This window comes from Stenella coeruleoalba (assembly GCF_951394435.1).
Source record: "Stenella coeruleoalba genome assembly, chromosome: 2".
Lineage (NCBI taxonomy): Eukaryota > Metazoa > Chordata > Mammalia > Artiodactyla > Delphinidae > Stenella > Stenella coeruleoalba.
This window is the reverse complement of record NC_137147.1, coordinates 110,621,766-110,642,905: the sequence shown is the minus strand read 5'-3', so window position 1 is coordinate 110,642,905 and position 21,140 is coordinate 110,621,766. Positions and strand designations below refer to the sequence as shown.

At 36.6% G+C, this 21,140-nt stretch overlaps 1 protein-coding gene across 2 annotated transcripts in view; it reads left to right on the top strand.

Moving 5' to 3' along the window:
- TICRR (TOPBP1 interacting checkpoint and replication regulator) overlaps nucleotides 1-21,140 on the top strand; it is a 51,784-nt gene that overhangs the window by 10,697 nt on the left and 19,947 nt on the right. For both annotated transcript variants that reach the window (XM_079907344.1, XM_079907343.1), the window contains exons 6-15: nucleotides 2,717-2,856; nucleotides 3,692-3,910; nucleotides 6,381-6,532; nucleotides 7,142-7,239; nucleotides 8,282-8,375; nucleotides 8,466-8,545; nucleotides 8,718-8,954; nucleotides 9,474-9,567; nucleotides 11,166-11,223; nucleotides 14,291-14,437. In XM_079907344.1, the coding sequence (XP_079763470.1) occupies nucleotides 2,717-2,856; nucleotides 3,692-3,910; nucleotides 6,381-6,532; nucleotides 7,142-7,239; nucleotides 8,282-8,375; nucleotides 8,466-8,545; nucleotides 8,718-8,954; nucleotides 9,474-9,567; nucleotides 11,166-11,223; nucleotides 14,291-14,437 (1,319 nt within the window). The remainder of the gene's footprint in view (nucleotides 1-2,716; nucleotides 2,857-3,691; nucleotides 3,911-6,380; nucleotides 6,533-7,141; nucleotides 7,240-8,281; nucleotides 8,376-8,465; nucleotides 8,546-8,717; nucleotides 8,955-9,473; nucleotides 9,568-11,165; nucleotides 11,224-14,290; nucleotides 14,438-21,140) is intronic.

The window sequence follows — 21,140 nt, the reverse complement described above, 5'->3', positions numbered from 1 at the left end:
AAGTTGAGGTTTATTTTTTTCCATAAAGATACCCAGTTGTTCCAACTCCATTTGTTAAGACAATCTTTTTCTCAATCACTGTGGCACCTTTGTCAAAATCAGTTGACCACCAACGTGCAGGTCTATTTCTGGAAAGAGTCTAGTCCAGAAATTATGTTAATAACACATTATCTTGAGTACTGAAATCAGGTAGTCTGTGTCCTCTCAACTTTGTTCTTTTTTTTTCTCAGAATTGCTTTGGCTATTTTGGACCCTTTGCATTTCCATGTAAATTTTAGAATCAGCCTGTTTCCACACACCCAAAAAAAGCCCGCTAGGATTTTTGATTGAGTGTGTATTGAGCTTATAGGTCCATTTGGGAAGAATTGACATCTTATAATAATGAGTCTTCTGATTCATGGACATGGTACAGCTCCAAAAGACTAAGAGCATAACAGGTACACCTTCTCATATGAGATAGCAAAATTTACCATAAAGCTGTAGTAAATAACATAGTGTGGTATCGGTGCAAGGATCAACAGATAGACCAGTGGAGTAGAAGCAGCAGGGAAAGAATTGACTATTCAGTAAATGGTGGTGTTGATGATTGGCTATCCAGAACAAAAAAGATAAAAAATTAGATTTCTACTTCACAGCATACATAATGATAAATTCCAAATAAACTGAAAAACCAAACATGAAAAGTAAACACTTTAAAATTGTAAGAAGGAGAAACACTAGAGAAGAAGATTAGGCTAAGGGTGGATTTCTCAAATAAGACCTAAAAAATTCAAAGCATGAAGGAACATATATGACTATAATGAATTTTAAAATGTTTATATGATGAAGACTAGTCATAGACTCGGGTAGCTGTAATCCATATAACCAGCAAAGCATTAGTATCCAAATTAGTACAGATCTCCTAAATATAAGAAATCCAATAGAAACTTGGGCAAAGAATGTGAACAAGCAGGGTTTCCCTGGAGGCACAGTGGTTAAGAATCCACCTGCCAATGCAGGGGACGCGGGTTCAATCCCTACATGCTGCAGAGCACCTAAGCCCATGTGCCATAACTGCTGAGCCTGCGCTCTAGAGCCCACAAGCCACAACTACTGAGCCCACACGCCACAACTACTGAAGCCCGTGCACGTAGAGCCCATGCTCTGCAACAAGAGAAGCCACCGCAATGAGAAGCCTGCGCACCGCAATGAAGAGTAGCCCCCGCTTGCCGCAACTAGAGGAAGCCCATGCTCAGCAACAAAGACTCAATGCAGCCAAAAATAAATAAATAAAATAAATTAAAAAAAAATTGTGAACAAGCAGTTCATATGAAGAAATCCAACAGAGCAGTAATTTGGAAAGATACTCAGCATAGGCAAATGGAAATTAAAACCACAACATGGAAAAACCCACCAGATTCTATTTTATAACTATTAGATTGTGAAAAATTAGCATGTGGGGAAATGAGCACATTTTAGATGGTAGAAGTGTGAAATGGTTACAACCATTTTAGAGAACAATGTTCCTAGTAAAACAGAAACTTCACATACTCTGACACTCAGCAATTCTACTTTTAGGTGTCTGCACTGAAGAAATTTTTGCACAAACACAAGGAGAGCTGTGCTAGAATATTCATTTCCAGTGGAAAGGACTAGCAGACTCTCAGCAGGGAAATGGATAAATAAATTACAGTATAGTTATACAATAGAATATTATACGTAGATTAGTAAAACTGAATAAACCAGAGCAACACGTGAAAAATATGTTGAGTGCAAACAAAATTGCCAAAGGATGGTGTTGTATGATACCATTTTCATAAGATTTACAACATATGAAACAGCAGTTTGTTCGTTTTGTTACATATATATGTCTCTGTAAATAAGGTACACACGAATCTAGGAATACCTCTGGGAGGAAGGGATGGGAAGAAATTGGGTGAGGCTTTCTCTGTGTCCATGAATGCTTAATTTTATTTAAAAAAAAATCTGAAGCAGATACAGTAAATTAACGGGGGGGAAAAAGCAACCCTCACTGCTCAAGGAAATACCAGCACACTTAGGAGAATTAGGCTGCTTCAGACCTGCTGCTGGTATGAACTAATTCAACTAATGGCACCATAACTTTCTCCTACTTTTAAGTCAGATGATATCAGATAATGGAAGATAATGAAATAGAAATAATACATTTTGAAAGTTGTGCTATTTTCATTATTTCCTTAGTGACTGATATTTAGCTGTAGGCGGGAAAGCAGTTAATAACTAATCATCTCCCCTGCCCTATTTCTTTCCCTGCTCATCAATCCCAAATTAGTTTACTAGAGTGTGAAATAATTATTCAAAAGTTATTCTGATACTCACTACACTGTATTACATCATCTTGTACTTTAATATATGGAAACTGGGTAAAAATTGTGGAAGCCCAGAAGTGAGTGAAATAGTTAGCATAATTAGACATGTACCCTAGGACATGAAGAATCTTATTAATAAAAGTCAATACTGTATGTAATAATACATTAATGGTTTTGTGAACAGGTAGCTTCTGCCCCTGAATTTGTACAAATCATAAATGAGAAGAGGGACATTTTCCCTCCTGAGAAAAAATACTTGTGAAGGCATCTTGTGGAGACATCTTTTGATTAGCTTTTAAAAGGATAATGAATATTGTTGTTGCTGTTTTTAAAGCATTTTGGAAAATCAGAATTTCAACTTTGTACTAGACATCTTGACTTATTCACAGGTTACTACAGGCTGCGTCATCTAATAAGGAAGAGCCTTCCAAAACTGAAAGTGAATTGACACGTTGCCTCTCTGAGCTCTACCAGAGAAAGTCTCGTGAAGAATATACTGTGTCCAATCAAGAAGACAGCAAAAAGAAGCGTAAGCACATAGAAAGGCTGTTTCTTACAGTCTTTTTTGACAGTGTGTTTTAAAAGATTGATATTCCTTAAAATGAAGTTGAAATGGTAACTGAATAAAGAAGGACACGTTCTTATATTTCATATTTTAAAGTAATTATATTAGTACAGTAGTGACTTTAAAAATCTCCCACAATCCTACCTTCTTTTTTTTCTACCTTCTTAATGAATTAAACCATTTTTGTTTTTAGTTATAATAGAAATTTAAATACAACTTTGTGTGCTGCTTATAATTACTTGTTTATCTACTACTTTGCTTTTTTAGTTACCTCATTGCTTAACAAAATTTGCAAATTTCTTATGTTGTTGAACATGTAGATTGTTTTCAGTTTTTACCATTATAAATAATACTATAGTGTACATCATGCATATGATTTACCTTTGAGTGATTTCCTTAGTATAAGTTTCCATGAACAAGTTATTCATGGAAAAGGGAGCTCTGGATGCAGACTGCTTAATTGCCTTTCAAAAGAGTTTCATCACAACTCTGTGACTACTGGGTAACACCAAAATGAGTCAGTTCGGCATTTGTCTGTTGTCTGTTTGGCATTAGATGTAAAAATCATCTAACCACCTTGAGATATTTAGTTCCTAAACTTCAGTTTAAAAAAGAGCTCTTTTCTACCCTGTGTTGTAGGTAGAAAGAGATGCAAGAACTACCTAATTCAGATCATTCTGAATGGATATACTTCATTTCAATACTCCTTCACAGAATATTTCATCTGAATTAAAGTAGTTCTTGTTTCCACAGAAGTAAAAGTTATTTTACTTTCCTTCCCACGATGTCGTTTTGGTAGGAGGTGTCCCTCGTACTCCAGTGAGGCAGAAGATGAATACCATGTGCCGTTCCTTAAAGATGTTGAATGTTGCAAGACTGAATGTAAAGGCTCAGAAGTTACATCCAGATGGCAGTCCAGACACAGCTGGGGAGAAAGGGATCCAAAAGATAGCCAATGGAAGAACAGCAGATAACTTGGGAAACAAAGGAAGAACACTAAGAAGTTCTAAACCTAAAGGTATTCCTCAGTTCCATTGCATTTTGGTATCTAAATTCATGTTTACTCTTCTGTACTCTCATATTTTTAAGTTTTAATCATATCCCTCGCTTAATGAACATTTATTGGCTATCTACTGTATGTCCACAAGTGTGTTATGGGGAGTACAGTAAATAAGATAGCCTTAGATTTATGATCCAGCTACAAAGAATAATAATGAACATATATATATATATATACACATACATATACACAACGAATTGGTAAAATGAATACGTAAGAGAGCCAAGAGACTGTAACAGAAAATACTTGTTCATTTTGGAAGTAAAGACATACTAGGAGTCAAGAAAGGGAAAGTCCAGTCTTGAGCAGAACAGGCTGAGAAGGCTTTTACGGAGCCAGTGGAGCCCAGGTTAGACTTTGAAGAATGAGCAGAGTTTAGAAGGCAGAAAGGTAAAAGAAGTGTGTGCTAGATGGAGGATTAGCATAAGCATAGTCACAAAGAAGGGCTGGGTCTTGGCCCTTTAAGTGGTTAAAGAAGTTTTATACATTTGTGAATGAAGAGAAGGGAAAAGGTTCGTGAATAATCTAGGGTTAGATTATTGAGGTCTTTCAAAGTCAGGCAGAAGAATTTAGTCCAGTAGCTTTTATTTTCCTATTTATTCTTTTTTCTTATTTAAAAATGGATTGAATTACAGTATGTTTCTCATTCTCAGGGTACATTCTTAGCTCACACTGACAGTGCCAGTACTGTGGGGTGATTGTGACAATGGCTTATGAACTTTGGGCGATAATTACCTGATGTCACCTTTGAGTCCTTTTGAAAATTCTGGAATGAAAGTTTTCTGCTTCTTTAAACATTTTTTTTTTCTTGTGGAATACTGGATCATAGATGATAATCAGTTTGAGTGAGATAGCACATCTTCGATGAGCTAGTATGGTATACCAGAATGCAGATGGGAGAGCAAAATTAACAGTAATGCAAGACAGTGTGGCATTAGCATAATTTCTGGACTAGATCCTTTCCAGAAATAGACCTGCACAACAGTGGTAAATTGATATTTGACAGTAGTGCCCCCAACAATTCAACAGGACAAGGATAATCTTCAACAGATGGTGCAGGAATAACTGGATATGTTTATGGAAAAATTGAACTTAAACCTTATCTCTTAATAGTATTTTGAATTTGTTTTATTTTCTTGAATCATCTTTGTTTTTGTTGCTCTCTCATTTCTTTTTTTCCTACTTAATTCATTTCTGTTTTTATCTTTATTGTTGCCTTCTTTATTATTTGGATTTACTCTTTTGTGTTATTTCTTGTGTTGGACCCTTAGCTAATTCGGTTTTTGAACTTTTCTTTAAAAAGATAATTTGTCTATAAATTTTCCTTTAGGTATAAATTTAGCTGCATTATATAAGTTCGCTATATTCTGTTTTCATTGATACATCTAAATATTTTCTGACATCTGTAATAGAAAGGAGTGTTTTATTTTTGTAATTAGCTTTTAATTTTTTTGGACTGTGCACAATGTGTTCTGTAAGATATTGAATCTTTAATATTTGTGGAAACTCTATGGCCTAATATGTGATTGTTTTGTTAATATTCCATGTGTACTTGAAAATAATGTGTATTCTCTAATTTTGGGGTACTTGGTTCCATACATATTCATCTTAATATTTGAATATTCAAAATCCTTATTAATTTTTTTCTACTTAAAAGAATCTATAACTGAGATGATTGTATTATAGTCTTCCACCATGTAGATGTCTAAATTTCCTTGCAGTTCTGCCAATTTTTGCATCATATATTTTGAGGCTTTCTTTTTAGGTCCATACAAAATCATTTATGTTTTCCTTGTGATTATACCTCTATTCCTTTATTTCCAATGTTTCTTTGTCATGTGTTTTGGGTATGTCTTTTGTAAATAGCATAATTTTTTTTTTAAACCCAACCTGACAGTTTCTATCTTTTATTTAACCAGCAAGTGTATTCGTAAAATAAATATTTATAATTATTATGATTACTGATAAGCTAGGGTGTATTTTAGTGTCTTATTTTGTGCTTTCAATTGTTTTTTTCCTTTATAGCAGGCTATGGGATTAATCAAGTTTTCTTTATGCATCTTTTTCCTTTCTGCTAGGTTTGTATAGTTTATTTCTTCTCCATTACTGGTTATCCTTAAATTTATAACATGTACACGTGATTTGCAAACCCTTAAAATTAATCACTATCTCTGAACTTTTCAACCTCAGCATTTTTGACATTTTGGACCAGGTAATCCTCTGTGAACTATAAGATGTTTAGCAGCATCCCTGGCCTCCACCCCATTAGATGCCAGTAGTACCCTCCCTCTCCCCACCAGTCACTGCCACCCAGACATAGCCAGATGTCCCCCTGGGCAGCAAAACTTCCCAGTTTATAACCACTGGCTTAAGCAGTACAGTGACTTCAGCTGGGTCTGATGATCAATGTGACTTTTTTTTCCCACAGATTTTAAAACTGAGGAGGAGCTACTATCTTACATACATGAAAATTACCAAAAGACTGTGGCCACAGGAGAAATCGTGTTGTGTTCATGTGCTCGGAACATGATCTCAAACATTAAAGCATTCCTAAAGTCCAAAGGCACCAAGGAATTAGAAGTAAGGGAATCCGGATATTGTTGTTTGTCATAACAATGTTAGTTGCTTGTTGGTGGGTCTGGCTCATATGTCTTGGAAAATATCTGTTATGCAGTGCACATTTCAAAAATGATGAGTGAGGGGGTGAGCACAATTCTATGTCTTGGAAGATGGACGTAGTCCACTGAGAAGGCAGAAATCAAGGAAATGGGCCAAGTGGGAGTAATTACATGTACTTCCCTTCCAGTGAAAGCTCTGTCCTCATCTGAGTTGCATGTTAGCTGCATGAATTAAGCCAGTGGTTCTTAACCCTGGCTGCACTTTAGAGTCACCTGGAACATTTCTTTAAAATGTTGATTCATTTTGCTTAGACTTCTCAATCACTACTTTATGGAATCTTCCTTTTATGAAAGTTCAAATCGGCAGGCTTGCTGTATCCATGCCCACTTGCTCTCAAATACTTTTCTACATGTTCTTTTAAAAAATATAAAAGAATATTACACTATTTTTCATTCAAATGAAAGAAAGAGGATGTACTTCCCTTTTTAGGGCATTAGTCAGCTGTGAAGAAATTAGAAATAATGATAAGCATTAATATTAATATTCTCCTATGTAATTTTGTATTTTCAGATGAACTGCCTACATCAAGTAAGAAACAACCTCTTGAAAACTAGCAAAAGTCTTCGACAGAATGTAGGAAAACTGGATAAAGACGATAAAGTCAGAGAGTAATTAACTACCTTTTTAATTTTTCTTAAAGATTTATTTATTATGATTTTTAAAATTTTTGGCTGCATCGGGTCTTAGTTGCAGCATGCGGGCTCTTCCTTGCGGTGCGTGGGCTTCCTTCTAGTTGTGGCACACGGGTTCCAGAGTACGTGGGCTCTCTAGTTGAGGTGCACGAGCTCAGTAGCTGTGGCGTGTGAGCTTAGTTGCCCCGCGGCATGTGGGATCTTAGTTTCCTGACCAGGGATTGAACCCACGTCTCTTGCATTGTAAGGCGGATTCTTTTCCACTGGACCAACAGGGAAGTCCCCCTTTTTTTTTTTTTAAACCATTACTCCAAAACAGAACTTCCAAGATTTACTTGTATCAATTTAATTTTTCATTTTTAAAAAATTCTTTTCCATTATGGTTTATTACAGGATCTTGAATATAATTCTCTGTGCTGCACACTAGGACCTTATTTATCTTTTTTAAAAAATTTTTGAGTATAGTTGCTTTACAATGTCGTTATTTATCTATTTTATATATAATATAGTTTGTATCTGCTAGTCCCAAACTGCTAATTTATCCCTCCCCCACGCCCTTTGCCCTTTGCCCTTTGGTAACCATAAGTTTGTTTTCTGTGTCTGAGTCTGTTTCTGTTTCATAGGTAGTTCATTTGTGTCATATTTCAGATTCCACACATATAAGTGATGTATGTTTTTCTTTCTGACGTACTTCACTTAGTATGATAATCTCTAGGTCCATTCCTATTGCTGCAGATTGAATTATTTCATTTTTCTTTTCAATGGCTGAGTATATATCAGTTTAAAATAGATTGCCAGTTGCTTGAAGAGGCTTTTGTAGCTGATTCTCTATAACGTTCTAATGTTCAGTTTGCAACACCTGTTTACCTAATAACCATATTGCTATTTAGAAAGCAATGGCTCTTCTTTTTGGTTGTTGTTTCTTATGTAAACAGATCTCTGCATAAGGAAGGAACTTTCATTTCAGTTAAGTGACACTCAAAGCAGATATAACCAAGCTTTTTTTTTTTCTCTCAAGGTGCCAGCTCCAGGTATTTCTTCATTTGGAGATGTGTCGGCAGTGCCCTTCAGTATATGAACATATAGGTGAAATGGAGCAAGTAGTGGAGGAGGCAAGTATGCTGCTTAGTGCCACTGGGGATGTGCTGTAGATGCATTCAGCTTCCTGCAGAGGCCATGTGGTAATTTTCTAAAATCTTCAGGTGACAGATTTGCTGCGCATGGTGTGTTTAACTGAAGATTCGGCATACCTAGCAAAGTTTCTGGAAGAAATTTTGGAATTGTAAGTTTGATGACTTCTAATTTAAATTTAAAATAATTTTACCAAGAACTTATATAGGTATTGTCTCAGAATTGTAGCATTGTAAGGACTATTTCTCATGCTGGGTGAGGAAGGGAGTAGAGAGGGTGGAATGGTGACTGACTGTTCCATATTTAATCAATCTATTCCACAGGTATATTGATTCAATCCCAAAGATACTTGGACATCTTTACCACAGCCTAGGATTTGTGATTCCTCAGAAGCTGGCTGGTGTCCTTCCTACAGATTTTATCAGTGATGACTCCATGACACAGGAGAGCAAATCACCCCTTTCTGTGCCTCTTACGTCAAATGCTCATAGGTCAGTGTCGGGTGGCACTGAATCTGACCAACTGGAGGAGCTTCGTTCCAGATCAGCTAAGAAGAGAAGGTAGGAGCTCAAGGAATTAAAGGAATTACTTGCACTGTTACAGTTCTGGTATAGGGTATGTTTAAGCCATAGTCCAGTTGTCTTTGTCTATAATTTATTGAATTAGTAGTTGCCCTTATGTCTGAATCACAGAAGCCAATTATTAGAGTTCTTAACAAGGAGCATCTGACACTCTTTATGTTATCTGGGGAATATATAGTCTTGTATTGTGTAGTCACAGTCCCCTCTTGACTCTCCACATGGGGTCTCCAAGAACTAGGAGCCTTCCATGAGATAAGCTTAGGGTTTCAGCTTACTTTGTATATTTTCCATGATGCTCTAAGTGTTCATAACTAGTTAAATTTATAGTTGTTACTTTTAGAAATTCTGGGATTGACTTGTTTTACTGTAAGTTCAGGGCAACCTCAAGATAACCGACTTTTATTTAAGTGTTTTATTTTAAACTCTAGTTCCATTCTGATATAACTAGCTGTAACCTGTATTCAGTGTATATTGACTGTTTCTTTCTATTTTTAAAAGGAAAAATGCAATAAGACATAAAAGCATTGCAGAGGTTTCACAAAATCTGCGACAAATTGAAATTCCCAAAGTATCCAAGAGAGCTACGAAAAATGTAAGTCATTTCCAGGAGATAGAAAGTGGTATCACTTTGGGCCTGAGTTCATACAATAAATAAGAATGAAACACAGTGTCTTTACTTTTAAGAAATGAGCATTGGAGGATACAGAAATAAAATTAGGTATTTTTATGAATGTGTCTACAACTGTAATCTAAGGAATAAAGAAATATAAATTTAAATATTAATCATTTTTCCCAAAAGTGTGACAGAGGTAATATTAAGGGGAAAAAAATAGTAAAAGTTAGGAATGAATAAGTTAATTCAAAATCTTTAATGTAGTTAAGAAAACTCATGAAATAATAACATAAGCAAAAGAAGCCATTGAAAAATAATGTACAATCATAATAGGACTTTGTGTATCAGAAAGTACTTTTCAGTAAGTATGTTTTACGTCAATAACAAGTTACAAAAGCAAACAAAAAAAGTCCTGAAGCCAGGTGGTAATTATTTTTCTGTGGCAGTAGATGTTAGGACTTGTTAGTTGCAAAAACAGAAATCCAGCTGGAGTCTATTTACTAAGTAGAATTAATGTCTTACTAAGAGAAGGAGAGAGACAAAAAAATGCATTGAAACTTTTAAACTGCATGAATTATGAGAAGAGTTAAAATTCTAGGAGAACTAGCTTTAGAAGCATTAATCATTACAATAGTGGTTTGTTTCTAGAGATTTATAGCTGTGCTTTAGTACTGGAGGTGGGGTTTCTTTGGAAGAGTTAGTGGTGTTCACTTTCTTATATGAGTGAATAAGATGCAAATCTTAGATATCTTGGAGATTTTGTTCAGAGAGTATGAAGTCCAAAAGGTATCAGACCACCTCTCTCACTAGATTTTACACGATTAGCAGTCCTTTCTAGCACTCCTTTTGGAAAACTTTTGTTTCAGATTGGCCTAGAAACTTAACTTCTTTAAGACCAGATTTACTGAGATCAGGATTTGATTTTGGTTAAAAAAGAATATCATTTGTTAAGTTTCTGCTCCTATTTGGCTGTTTATTCTTTAATGATTGCAGTGGCATAATTGAAAAAAACAGCAACAAAATCTTTAAAAACAATTCTCTGTTTAGATGCCATTTGAGTTTAGGCACTTGAATCCTCTACTATAATAGCAAATAAATAGCAGGTGGGTATTTTTTTTTCTGCCCGCCACACGGCATGTGGGATCTTAGTTCCCCAACCAGGGATCGAACCAGCACTCCCTGCAGTGGAAGCACGGAGTCTTAACCACTGGACCACCAGGGAAGTCCCCAAATAGCAGTTTTATACAGAGACGTTCCTAAGAGTATATAGCCATCCTCTAATATTATGGGGTTTCCCTGATGTTTTAGTTATAAAAGGTATACAGAAACATCGTTTAAAAGTTGAAATTATATAAAGTTAACTGTTAGTGCCTCTTCACCATCCATTCTTCAGAAGTAATCGCTGATGGCAGTTTGTTGTGTATATTTCCAGGCCCTGTTTTTGTGCATTTTACAACTATTTCTGTTACAGATTCCTACAAGTGGAATTGCAAGGATCAAAGGGTTTCTTGTGGAATTTTTATTCTTTTAAATGAATTCCTATTTAAATTTTCTTATTGGATTTTCTCATCTTTCAGGAGAATTCTCACCCTACTCTTCAGCAGCCTCCACCCCCAGTGAAAGAAACGGTACAAGGTATACTTTGTTTCCTTGTTATACTCAGTGACAGTTTTATTTTGATTACATATATTTAAGCAGTTGCATATAGTTAAAAATTATAGTTTTTTGTAATTGTTGGTTTATGAAATATGTCCATATACTGTGTGCTAGAGGAGTAGGATGTTCACATGGTCTCAAAATACTGCATTTTGTAAAATAACTGGTCTCAAATTTTTTAATTAATTTATTTTTTGTTTGTTTATTTTTGGCTGCATTGGGTCTTCATTGCTGTGTGTGGGCTTTCTCTAGTTGTGGCAAGCGGGGGGCTACTCTTCGTTGCAATGCGCGGGCTTCTCGTGGTGGCTTCTCCTGTGGAGCATGGGCTCTAGGCACGTGGGCTTGGTAGTTGTGGCGCACGGGCTTAGTTACTCCGTGGCATGTGAGATCTTCCCGGACCAGGGCTCGAACTCGTGTCCCCTGCATTGGCAGGTGGATTCTTAACCACTGTGCCACCAGGGAAGCCCTAAAATTTTTTTTTAATGCCATTAACATGAAAGCTGAAAAAGAAAAGAGGCAGTGGAGCTGGTTTAGATAAAAGGAATTTAACTGTGACATAAGTGCACTACATGATCCCTGCTTGGGTCTTAAATATAGGGTAAAAAGCTATAACGGATATTACTGAGACGATGAGAGGAAATTCGAAGATGGTTTAGATATACGCCCTTGTTCTTTGGAGATACATGCTGAAATACAGGAAACTGAAGAGTTGTGATGTCTGCAACTCACTCTCCAGCGTTCTGGGGTGGGCAGTTGTACAAACGTAGAGAGAGAGATGGAGGGAGAAAACAAATGTTGACAGTTGGTGAATTTTAGTGACAGTTCTATGTGTGTTTTTTTGGTTTTGGTTTTTTTTAATATTTATTTATTTGGTTGTGCTGGGTCTTAGTTGCAGCTCGCCAGCTCCTTAGTTGCGGCACACAGGCTCCTTAGCTGTGGCATGCAAACTCTTAGTCGCAACATGCATGTGGGATCTAGTTCCCTGACTAGAGATCAAACCCGGGCCCCCTGCATTGGGAGCGTGGAGTCTTATCCACTGAGCCACCACCAAAGTCACCATGATTCTACGTTGAAATTTTCTATAGATATTAAACTTCTCCAAAATTTGGGAAAAATGGAAAACAGATCAAATTTGGCTGTCAGGCCGTAAATCAGTTTCATAGACAGCCTAAGGCAGGTAACAGAGGCTTTTATAATGGAGATAGAGAAACATTTTTTTGAAACTTTGGTGTGCATTATTGGCGTCCTTAATGTTTATGTCATTGATGGGTAAAAAAGGCTCCTCCCAGTTTGTGGATCCTGGTTTATTTGGTTTTTATTTAAGTGACTTGCAATTAGAATTTTTTTACTCTTGGTGAATTTTTGAGTAGCCTCCACCAGGCCATCTTGCTTAAGATTAAGATTAAAATGCTAGCCTGCTGGCTTTGTCAAGTATTTCCTGACTCTTCAGCTATTTTTCCTAACTTTGAGTCTAGATGGTTACAACTCTCATGCTCTGAAGTTAGGAAGAGGATTTAAAATATAGTAGTTCCCCCCTTATCCACCCCCTTATCCAACCCCTTATCCAGGGGTTACGTTCCAATACCCTCAGATACCTGAAACTTCAGATAGTACCAAACCCTATACTGTGTTTTTTCCTATACATACATACCTATGATAAAGTTTAATTTATAAATTAGGCATGGTAAGAATTAACAATACCATAATAAAATAGAACAATTATAACAATATGCTATAATAAAAGTTACATGAATGTGGTCTTTCTCAAAATATCTTGTACAAATTTAATGCCTTTTCCATCTTAACTAAGCACTTTCGTGCGTTGTAGCCATAATTTTTGCAGTTTGAGTTGTGACAGCAAAACTAGCGTGAATTTTTCCTTCACAGTTTCACAGATAGACAATTCACTCTTACCATAGATCGTAGCAACCTTAACATACAATTTTTTTTTCCCTTAAGTTGAGAAACTTTTTATTTATAGGAAGCACTTTATGACTTCTTTTCAGCATATCCAAGTTGCCAGCATCACTACTTTTGTGCTTTGGGACACAAGAAGTATTTAAGTAAAATAAGGGTTACTTGAATATAGCACTGCTATACTGCTACAGTTGATCTGATAACCCAGCTGGCTACTAAGTGCCTAACGGGTGGGATATGCTGGACAAAGGAATGATTCATGTTTTGGGTGGGACAGAGCAGGATGGCATGAGATTTTATCACACTACTCAGAAAGACACACAACTTTAAAACTTATGACTTATGTATTTCTGGGATTTTTCATTTGATATTTTCAGACTGCAGTTGACTGCGGGTAACTGAAAATGTGGAAAGTGAAACTGCAGATAGGGAGGGACTACTGTATCCCAGCAAATTAGTAATATACTCAAAAGAAGAAAAATGAAATCTCTGGGATTGAAAAGAACAGTTTCTCTGCTTGACGCTGAAATACAAAGCAGCAAAAAGTTCCAATGTGAGAAAAATATCGTAACACTGGGATATATTAAAAGGACTATGATTTACATTATCCAACCTCTCACTTAAGGATTATGTCCATTTTACAGTGAATAAAACTTCTAATTTAAGTGATGTGGGCCTTCCTTGTATTCCTGAAAGGTTGGGTTTAAATTAAATTTACAAATGTAAGTAGTTTCTAAAAACTTTTTTTTAAGTTTTTTTTTTAATATTTATTTATTTATTTGGTTGCACCAGGTCTTATTTGCAGCACGTGGGCTCCTTTAGTTGTGGCAGGCAGGCTCCTTAGTTGCGGCATGCACGTGGGATCTAGTTCCCTGGCCGGGGATCGAACCCAGGCCCCCCGCGTTGCGAGCGTGAAGTCTTAAGCACTGCGCCATCAGGGAAGTAAATAGTTTTGATATACCATGTGAGTGTACTATTTAAGGAAATCCTATTAGTAAATGTGAATATAGCAGTCAGCCTGTAAAATAGCTTCCTCAAGCAGATTCTCTGTTTTGGATATCTTTCTTTTCCCACATGTGGCTTTTATTAATGATAATATTTGACTTTCTTTTTTTCTTAATGCTTTCAGAAGTGACCAAAGTTCGAAGAAATCTCTTCAACCAGGAAATGATTTCTCCTTCAAAGAGATCTGTAAAGCGGGGGTTGCCTAGAAGCCATTCTGTGTCAGCTGTGGAAGGTCTAGAGTATAAACTTGACAACTTCAAGAGGACCAAAGGTACTACATTTTAGGGTAACCACGAGAAGGGGATTCTTGGACCCAAACCGGTCTCCAGACTCTTGTTGCAGAAGCTCATTAATCTCATGTTTTCCTCTCCTCTTTGGTTACTATCAGTTAATTTTCCACTTGGGGTCTCTCCCTCCAAGTTTAGATGAAGAATTAATCCTGGTCTTTCTCATTCCTCCCTTTCTGGTTACCCCTACAGACAACAGACAAACATCTATTTTATAAAACCAATTAAACCAAAATGAAAGATAGTGACTAGCAATTTTCTAGTCTTTCGGTGTGTTGGGGTTTTTTTTGCTTTTTTATAATTGAGACCATTCATGTATCATAAAATCAACTTTTAGTGGTTTTCAGTATATTCACAAAGTTGTGCAACCATCATGACACATTCCAGAACATTTTCATCATTCCAGAAAGAAGCCCTGTACCTACCCATTAGTATCACTCTCCATTTCTCCCAGTCTTCCCAGCTGTAGGCAACCACCAGTCTACTTTCTGTTTTTATAGATTTCTTATGGATATTTCTTTTAAGAGGAATCATATTATGTGGTCTTTGTAACTGGCTTTTTTTACTTTACCATAATGTTTTCAAGGTTTATACGTGGTGTAGTACGTCTCAGTACTTCATTTCTTTTTATTGACAAAAATATACCATTGTATGGATAAACTACATTTTACTTATCCATTCATCAATTGGTGGACATTTAAGTTGTTCCTACTTTTGGCTATTGTGAGTGATGCTGCTGTAAACATTCATATATAAGATTGTGTGTAGACACATTTTTAATTCTCAGGCATATGCCTAGAAATGAAATTGCTGGATCATATGGTAACTCTATGTTTAACTTTTTAAGCAATTACCAGACTGTTTTCCAAAGTGGCTATACCATTTTAATTCCCACTAACAGTGTATGAGGGTTCTAATTTCTCCACATCCTTGCCTCCACCTTCCATTGTCCCTCTTTGATTCTGCTCATCCTAGTGGGTGTAAAGTGGTGTGTCATTGTGGTTATGAGTTGCATTTCCTTGATAACTAATGTTGTTGAGTTGCTTTTCATGTGCTCGCTGGCCATTTGTATATCTTCTTTGGAGAACTCTTTGCCCATTTTTATATTAGGTTGTTTGTCTTTTCACTGTTGAGCTGTAAGAGTTCTTTATATATTCTAGATACCAGCCCCTTATCAGATATACAATTTGCAAATATTTTTTCCCCAATCTGTTGGGTTTTCTTTTCACTTTCTTGATAGTGTTCTTTGATACATAAAATACTTTTAATTTTGATGATATCCATTTTTTAAAATTTATTTTTGGCTGCATTGGGTCTTCATTGTGGTGCGTGGGATCTTTAGTTGCGGCATGCAAACACTTAGTTGCAGCATCTGGGATCTAGTTCCCTGACCAGGGTTCATACCCGGGCCCCCTGCATTGGGAGCATGGAGTCTTAGCCACTGGACCACCAGCGAAGTCCCAATTTTTTTTTTTTAAAATAAATTTATTTATTTATTTATTTATGGCTGCATTGGGTCTTCATTGCTACACACAGGCTTTCTCTAGTTGTGGCGAACGGGGGCCACTCTTCATTGCGGTGCATGGGCTTCTCATTGTGGTGGCTTCTCTTGTTGTGGAACATGGGCTCTAGGCACACAGGTTTCAGTAGTTGTGGCATGTGGGCTCAGTATTTGTGGCTTGCAGGCTCTAGAGCGCAGGCTCAGCAGTTGTGGGACACGGGCTTAGTTGCACCGCAGCATGTGGTATCTTCCCAGACCAGGGCTTGAACCTGTGTCCCCTGCACTGGCAGGCAGATTCTTAACCACTGCAACACCAGGGAAGTCCCCCTAATTCTCTTTATATTTTATTTTTTTTTAACATCTTTATTGGGGTATAATTGCTTTACAATGGTGTGTTAGTTTCTGCTTTATAACAAAGTGAATCAGTTATACATACACATATGTTCCCATATCTCTTCCCTCTTGCGTCTCCCTCCCTCCCACCCTCCCTATCCCACCCCTCCAGGCGGTCACAAAGCACCGGGCCGATATCCCTGTGCCATGCGGCTGCTTCCCACTAGCTATCTACCTTACGTTTGTTAGTGTATATATGTCCATGCCTCTCTCTCGCCCTGTCACAGCTCACCCTTCCCCCTCCCCATATCCTCAAGTCCGTTCTCCAGTAGGTCTGTGTCTTTATTCTTGTCTTACCCCTAGGTTCTTCATGACATTTTTTTTTTCTTAAATTCCATATATATGTGTTAGCATACGGTATTTGACTTTCTCTTTCTGACTTACTTCACTCTGTATGACAGACTCTAGGTCTATCCACCTCATTACAAATAGCTCAATTTCATTTCTTTTTATGGCTGAGTAATATTCCATTGTATATATGTGCCACATCTTCTTTATCCATTCATCCGATGATGGGCACTTCGGTTGTTTCCATCTCCGGGCTATTGTAAATAGAGCTGCAATGAACGTTTTGGTACATGACTCTTTGAATTTTGTTTTTCTCAGGGTATATGCCCAGTAGTGGGATTGCTGGGTCATATGGTAGTTCTATTTGTAGTTTTTTAAGGAACCTCCATACTGTTCTCCATAGTGGCTGAACCAGTTTCACATTCCCACCAGCAGTGCAAGAGTGTTCCCTTTTCTCCACACCCTCTCCAGCATTTATTGTTTCTTGATTTTTTGATGATGGACATTCTGACTGGTGTGAGATGATATCTCATTGTAGTTTTGATTTGCATTTCTCTAATGATTAATGATGTTGAGCATTCTTTCATGTGTTTGTTGGCAGTCTATATATCTTCTTTGGAGAAATGTCTGTTTAGGTCTTCTGCCCATTTTTGGATTGGGTTGTTTGTTTTTTGTTATTGAGCTGCATGAGCTGCTTGTAAATTTCGGAAATTAATCCTTTGTCAGTTGCTTCATTTACAAATATTTTCTCCCATTCTGAGGGTTGTCTTTTGGTCTTGTTTATGGTTTCCTTTGCTGTCCAAAAGCTTTAAAGTTTCATTAGGTCCCATTTGTTTATTTTTGTTTTTATTTCCATTTCTCTAGGAGGTGGGTCAAAAAGGATCTTGCTGTGATTTATGTCATAGAGTGTTTTGCCTATGTTTTCCTCTAATAGTTTGATAGTTTCTGGCCTTACATTTAGGTCTTTAATCCATTTTGAGCTTATTTTTGTGTATGGTGTTAGGGAGTGATCTAATCTCATACTTTTACATGTAGCTGTCCAGTTTTCCCAGCAAAACTTATTGAAGAGGCTGTCATTTCTCCACTGTACATTCTTGCCTCCTTTATCAAAGATAAGGTGACCATATGTGCGTGGGTTTATCTCTGGGCTTTCTATCCTGTTCCATTGATCTATCTTTCTGTTTTTGTGCCAGTACCATACTGCCTTGATTACTGTAGCTTTGTAGTATAGTCTGAAGTCAGGGAGCCTGATTCCTCCAGCTCCGTTTTTCTTTCTCAAGATTGCTTTGGCTATTCGGGGTCTTTTGTGTTTCCATACAAATTGTGAAATTTTTTGTTCTAGTTCTCTGAAAAATGCCATCGGTAGTTTGATAGGGATTGCATTGAATCTATAGATTGCTTTGGGTAGTAGAGTCATTTTCACAATGTTGATTCTGCCAGTCCAAGAACATGGTATATTTCTCCATCTATTTGTATCATCTTTAATTTCTTTCATTAGTGTCTTATAATTTTCTGCATACAGGTCTTTTGTCTCCTTAGGTAGGTTTATACCTAGATATTTTATTCTTTTTGTTGCAATGGTAAATGGGAGTGTTTTCTTGATTTCATTTTCAGATTTTTCATCCTTAGTGTATAGGAATGCCAGAGATTTCTGTGCATTAATTTTGTACCCTGCAACCTTACTGAATTCATTGATTAGCTCTAGTCGTTTTCTGGTAGCACCTTTAGGATTCTCTATGTATAGTATCATGTCATCTGCAAACAGTGACAGCTTTACTTCTTTTCTGATTTGGATTCCTTTTATTTCCTTTTCTTCTCTGATTGCTGTGGCTAAAACTTCCAAAGCTATGTTGAGTAAGAGTGGTGAGAGTGGGCAACCTTGTCTTGTTCCTGATCTTAGTGGAAATGCTTTCAGTTTTTCACCATTGAGGATGATGTTGGCTGTGGGTTTGTCATATATGGCCTTTATTATGTTGAGGAAAGTTCCCTCTATGCCTACTTTCTGCAGGGTTTTTATCATAAATGGGTGCTGAATTTTGTCAAAAGCTTTCTCTGCATCTATTGAGATGATCATATGGTTTTTCTCCTTCAAATTGTTAATATGGTTTATCACATTGATTGATTTGCATATATTGAAGAATCCTTCCATTCCTGGAATAAACCCCACTTGATCAACGTGTATGATCCTTTTAATGTGCTGTTGGATTCTGTTTGCTAGTATTTTGTTGAGGATTTTTGAATCTATGTTCATCAGTGATATTGGCCTGTAGTTTTCTTTCTTTGTGACATCCTTGTCTGGTTTTGGTATCCAGGTGATGGTGGCCTCGTAGAATGAATTTGGGAGTGTTCCTCCCTCTGCTATATTTTGGAAGAGTTTGAGAAGGATAGGTGTTAGCTCTTCTCTAAATGTTTGATAGAATTCGCCTGTGAAGACATCTGGTCCTGGACTTTTGTTTGTTGGAAGATTTTTAATCACAGTTTCAATTTCAGTGCTTGTGATTGGTCTGTTTATATTTTCTATTTCTTCCTGATTCAGTCTTGGCAGGTTGTGCATTTCTTCCAGGTTGTCCATTATATTGGCATAGAGTTGCTTGTAGTAATCCCTCATGATCTTTTGTATTTCTGCAGTGTCAGTTGTTACTTCTCCTTTTTCATTTCTAATTCTATTGATTTGAGTCTTCTCCCTTTTTTTCTTGATGAGTCTGGCTAATGGTTTATCTATTTTGTTTATCTTCTCAAAGAACCATCTTTTAGTTTTATTGATCTTTGCTATCGTTTCCTTCATTTCTTTTTCATTTATTTCTGATCTGATTTTTATGATTTCTTTCCTTCTGGTAACTTTGGGGTTTTTTTGTTCTTCTTTCTCTAATTGCTTTAGGTGCAAGGTTAGGTTGTTTATTCAAGATGTTTTCTGTTTCTTAAGGTGGGCTTGTATTGCTATAAACTTCCCTCTTAGAACTGCTTTTGCTGCATCCCATAGGTTTTGGGTCGTCGTGTCTCCATTGTCATGTTTCTAGGTATTTTTTGATTTCATCTTTGATTTCTTCAGTGATCACTTCATTATTAAGTAGTGTATTGTTTAGCCTCTATGTGTTTGTAGTTTTTACAGATCTTTTCCTGTAATTGATATCTAACCTCATAGCATTGTGGTTGGAAAAGATACTTGATACAATTTCAATTTTCTTAAATTTACCAAGGCTTGATTTGTGACCCAAGATATGATCTATCCTGGAGAATGTTCCATGAGCACTTGAGAAAAATGTGTATTCTGTTGTTTTTGGATGGAATGTCCTATAAATATCAATTAAGTCCATCTTGTTTAATGTATCATTTAAAGCTTGTGTTTCCTTATTTACTTTCGTTTTGGATGATCTGTCCATTGGTGAAATTGGGGTGTTAAAGTTCCCTACTATGAATGTGCTACTGTCGATTTCCCCTTTTGTGGCTGTTAGTATTTGCCTTATGTATTGAGGTGCTCCTATGTTGGGTGCATAAATATTTACAATTGTTATATCTTCTTTTTGGATCAATCCCTTGATCATTATGTAGTGCCCTTTGTCTCTTCTAATAGTCTTTATTTTAGAGTCTGTTTTGTCTGATATGAGAATTGCTCTTCCAGTTTTCTTTTGGTTTCCATTTGCATGGAATATCTTTTTCCATCCCCTTACTTTCAGTCTGTATGTGTCTCTAGGTTTGAAGTGGGTCTCTTGTAGATAGCATATATATGGGTCTTGTTTTTGTATCCATTCAGCCAATCTGTGTCTTTTGGTGGGAGCATTTAGTCCATTTACATTTAAGGTAATTATCGATATGTATGTTCCTATTCCCATTTTCTAAATTGTTTTGGGTTCATTATTGTAGGTCTTTTCCTTCTCTTGTGTTTCTTGCCTAGAGAAGTTCCTTTAGCATTTGTTGTAGAGCTGGTTTGGTGGTGCTGAACTCTCTCAGCTTTTGCTTGTCTGTAAAGGTTTTAATTTCTCCGTCAAATCTGAATGAGATCCTTGCTAGGTAGAGTAATCTTGGTTGCAGGTTTTTCTCCTTCATCACTTTAAATATGTCCTGCCACTCTCTTCTGGCTTGTAGAGTTTCTGCTGAAAGATCAGCTGTTAACCTTATGGGGATTCCCTGTGTGTTATTTGTTGTTTTCCCTTGCTGCTTTTAATATGCTTTCCTTGTATTTAATTTTTGACAGTTTGATTAATATGTGTCTTGGCGTATTTCTCCTTGGATTTATCCTGTATGGGACTCTCTGTGCTTCCTGTACTTGATTAACTATTTCCTTTCCCATATTAGGGAAGTTTTTAACTATTATCTCTTCAAATATTTCCTCATTCCCTTTCTTTTTCTCTTCTTCTGGAACCCCTATAATTCGAATGTTGGTGCGTTTAATGTTGTCCCAGAGGTCTCTGAAACTGTCCTCAGTTCTTTTCATTCTTTTTTCTTTATTCTGCTCTGCAGTAGTAATTTCCACTATTTTATCTTTCAGGTCACTTATCCGTTCTTCT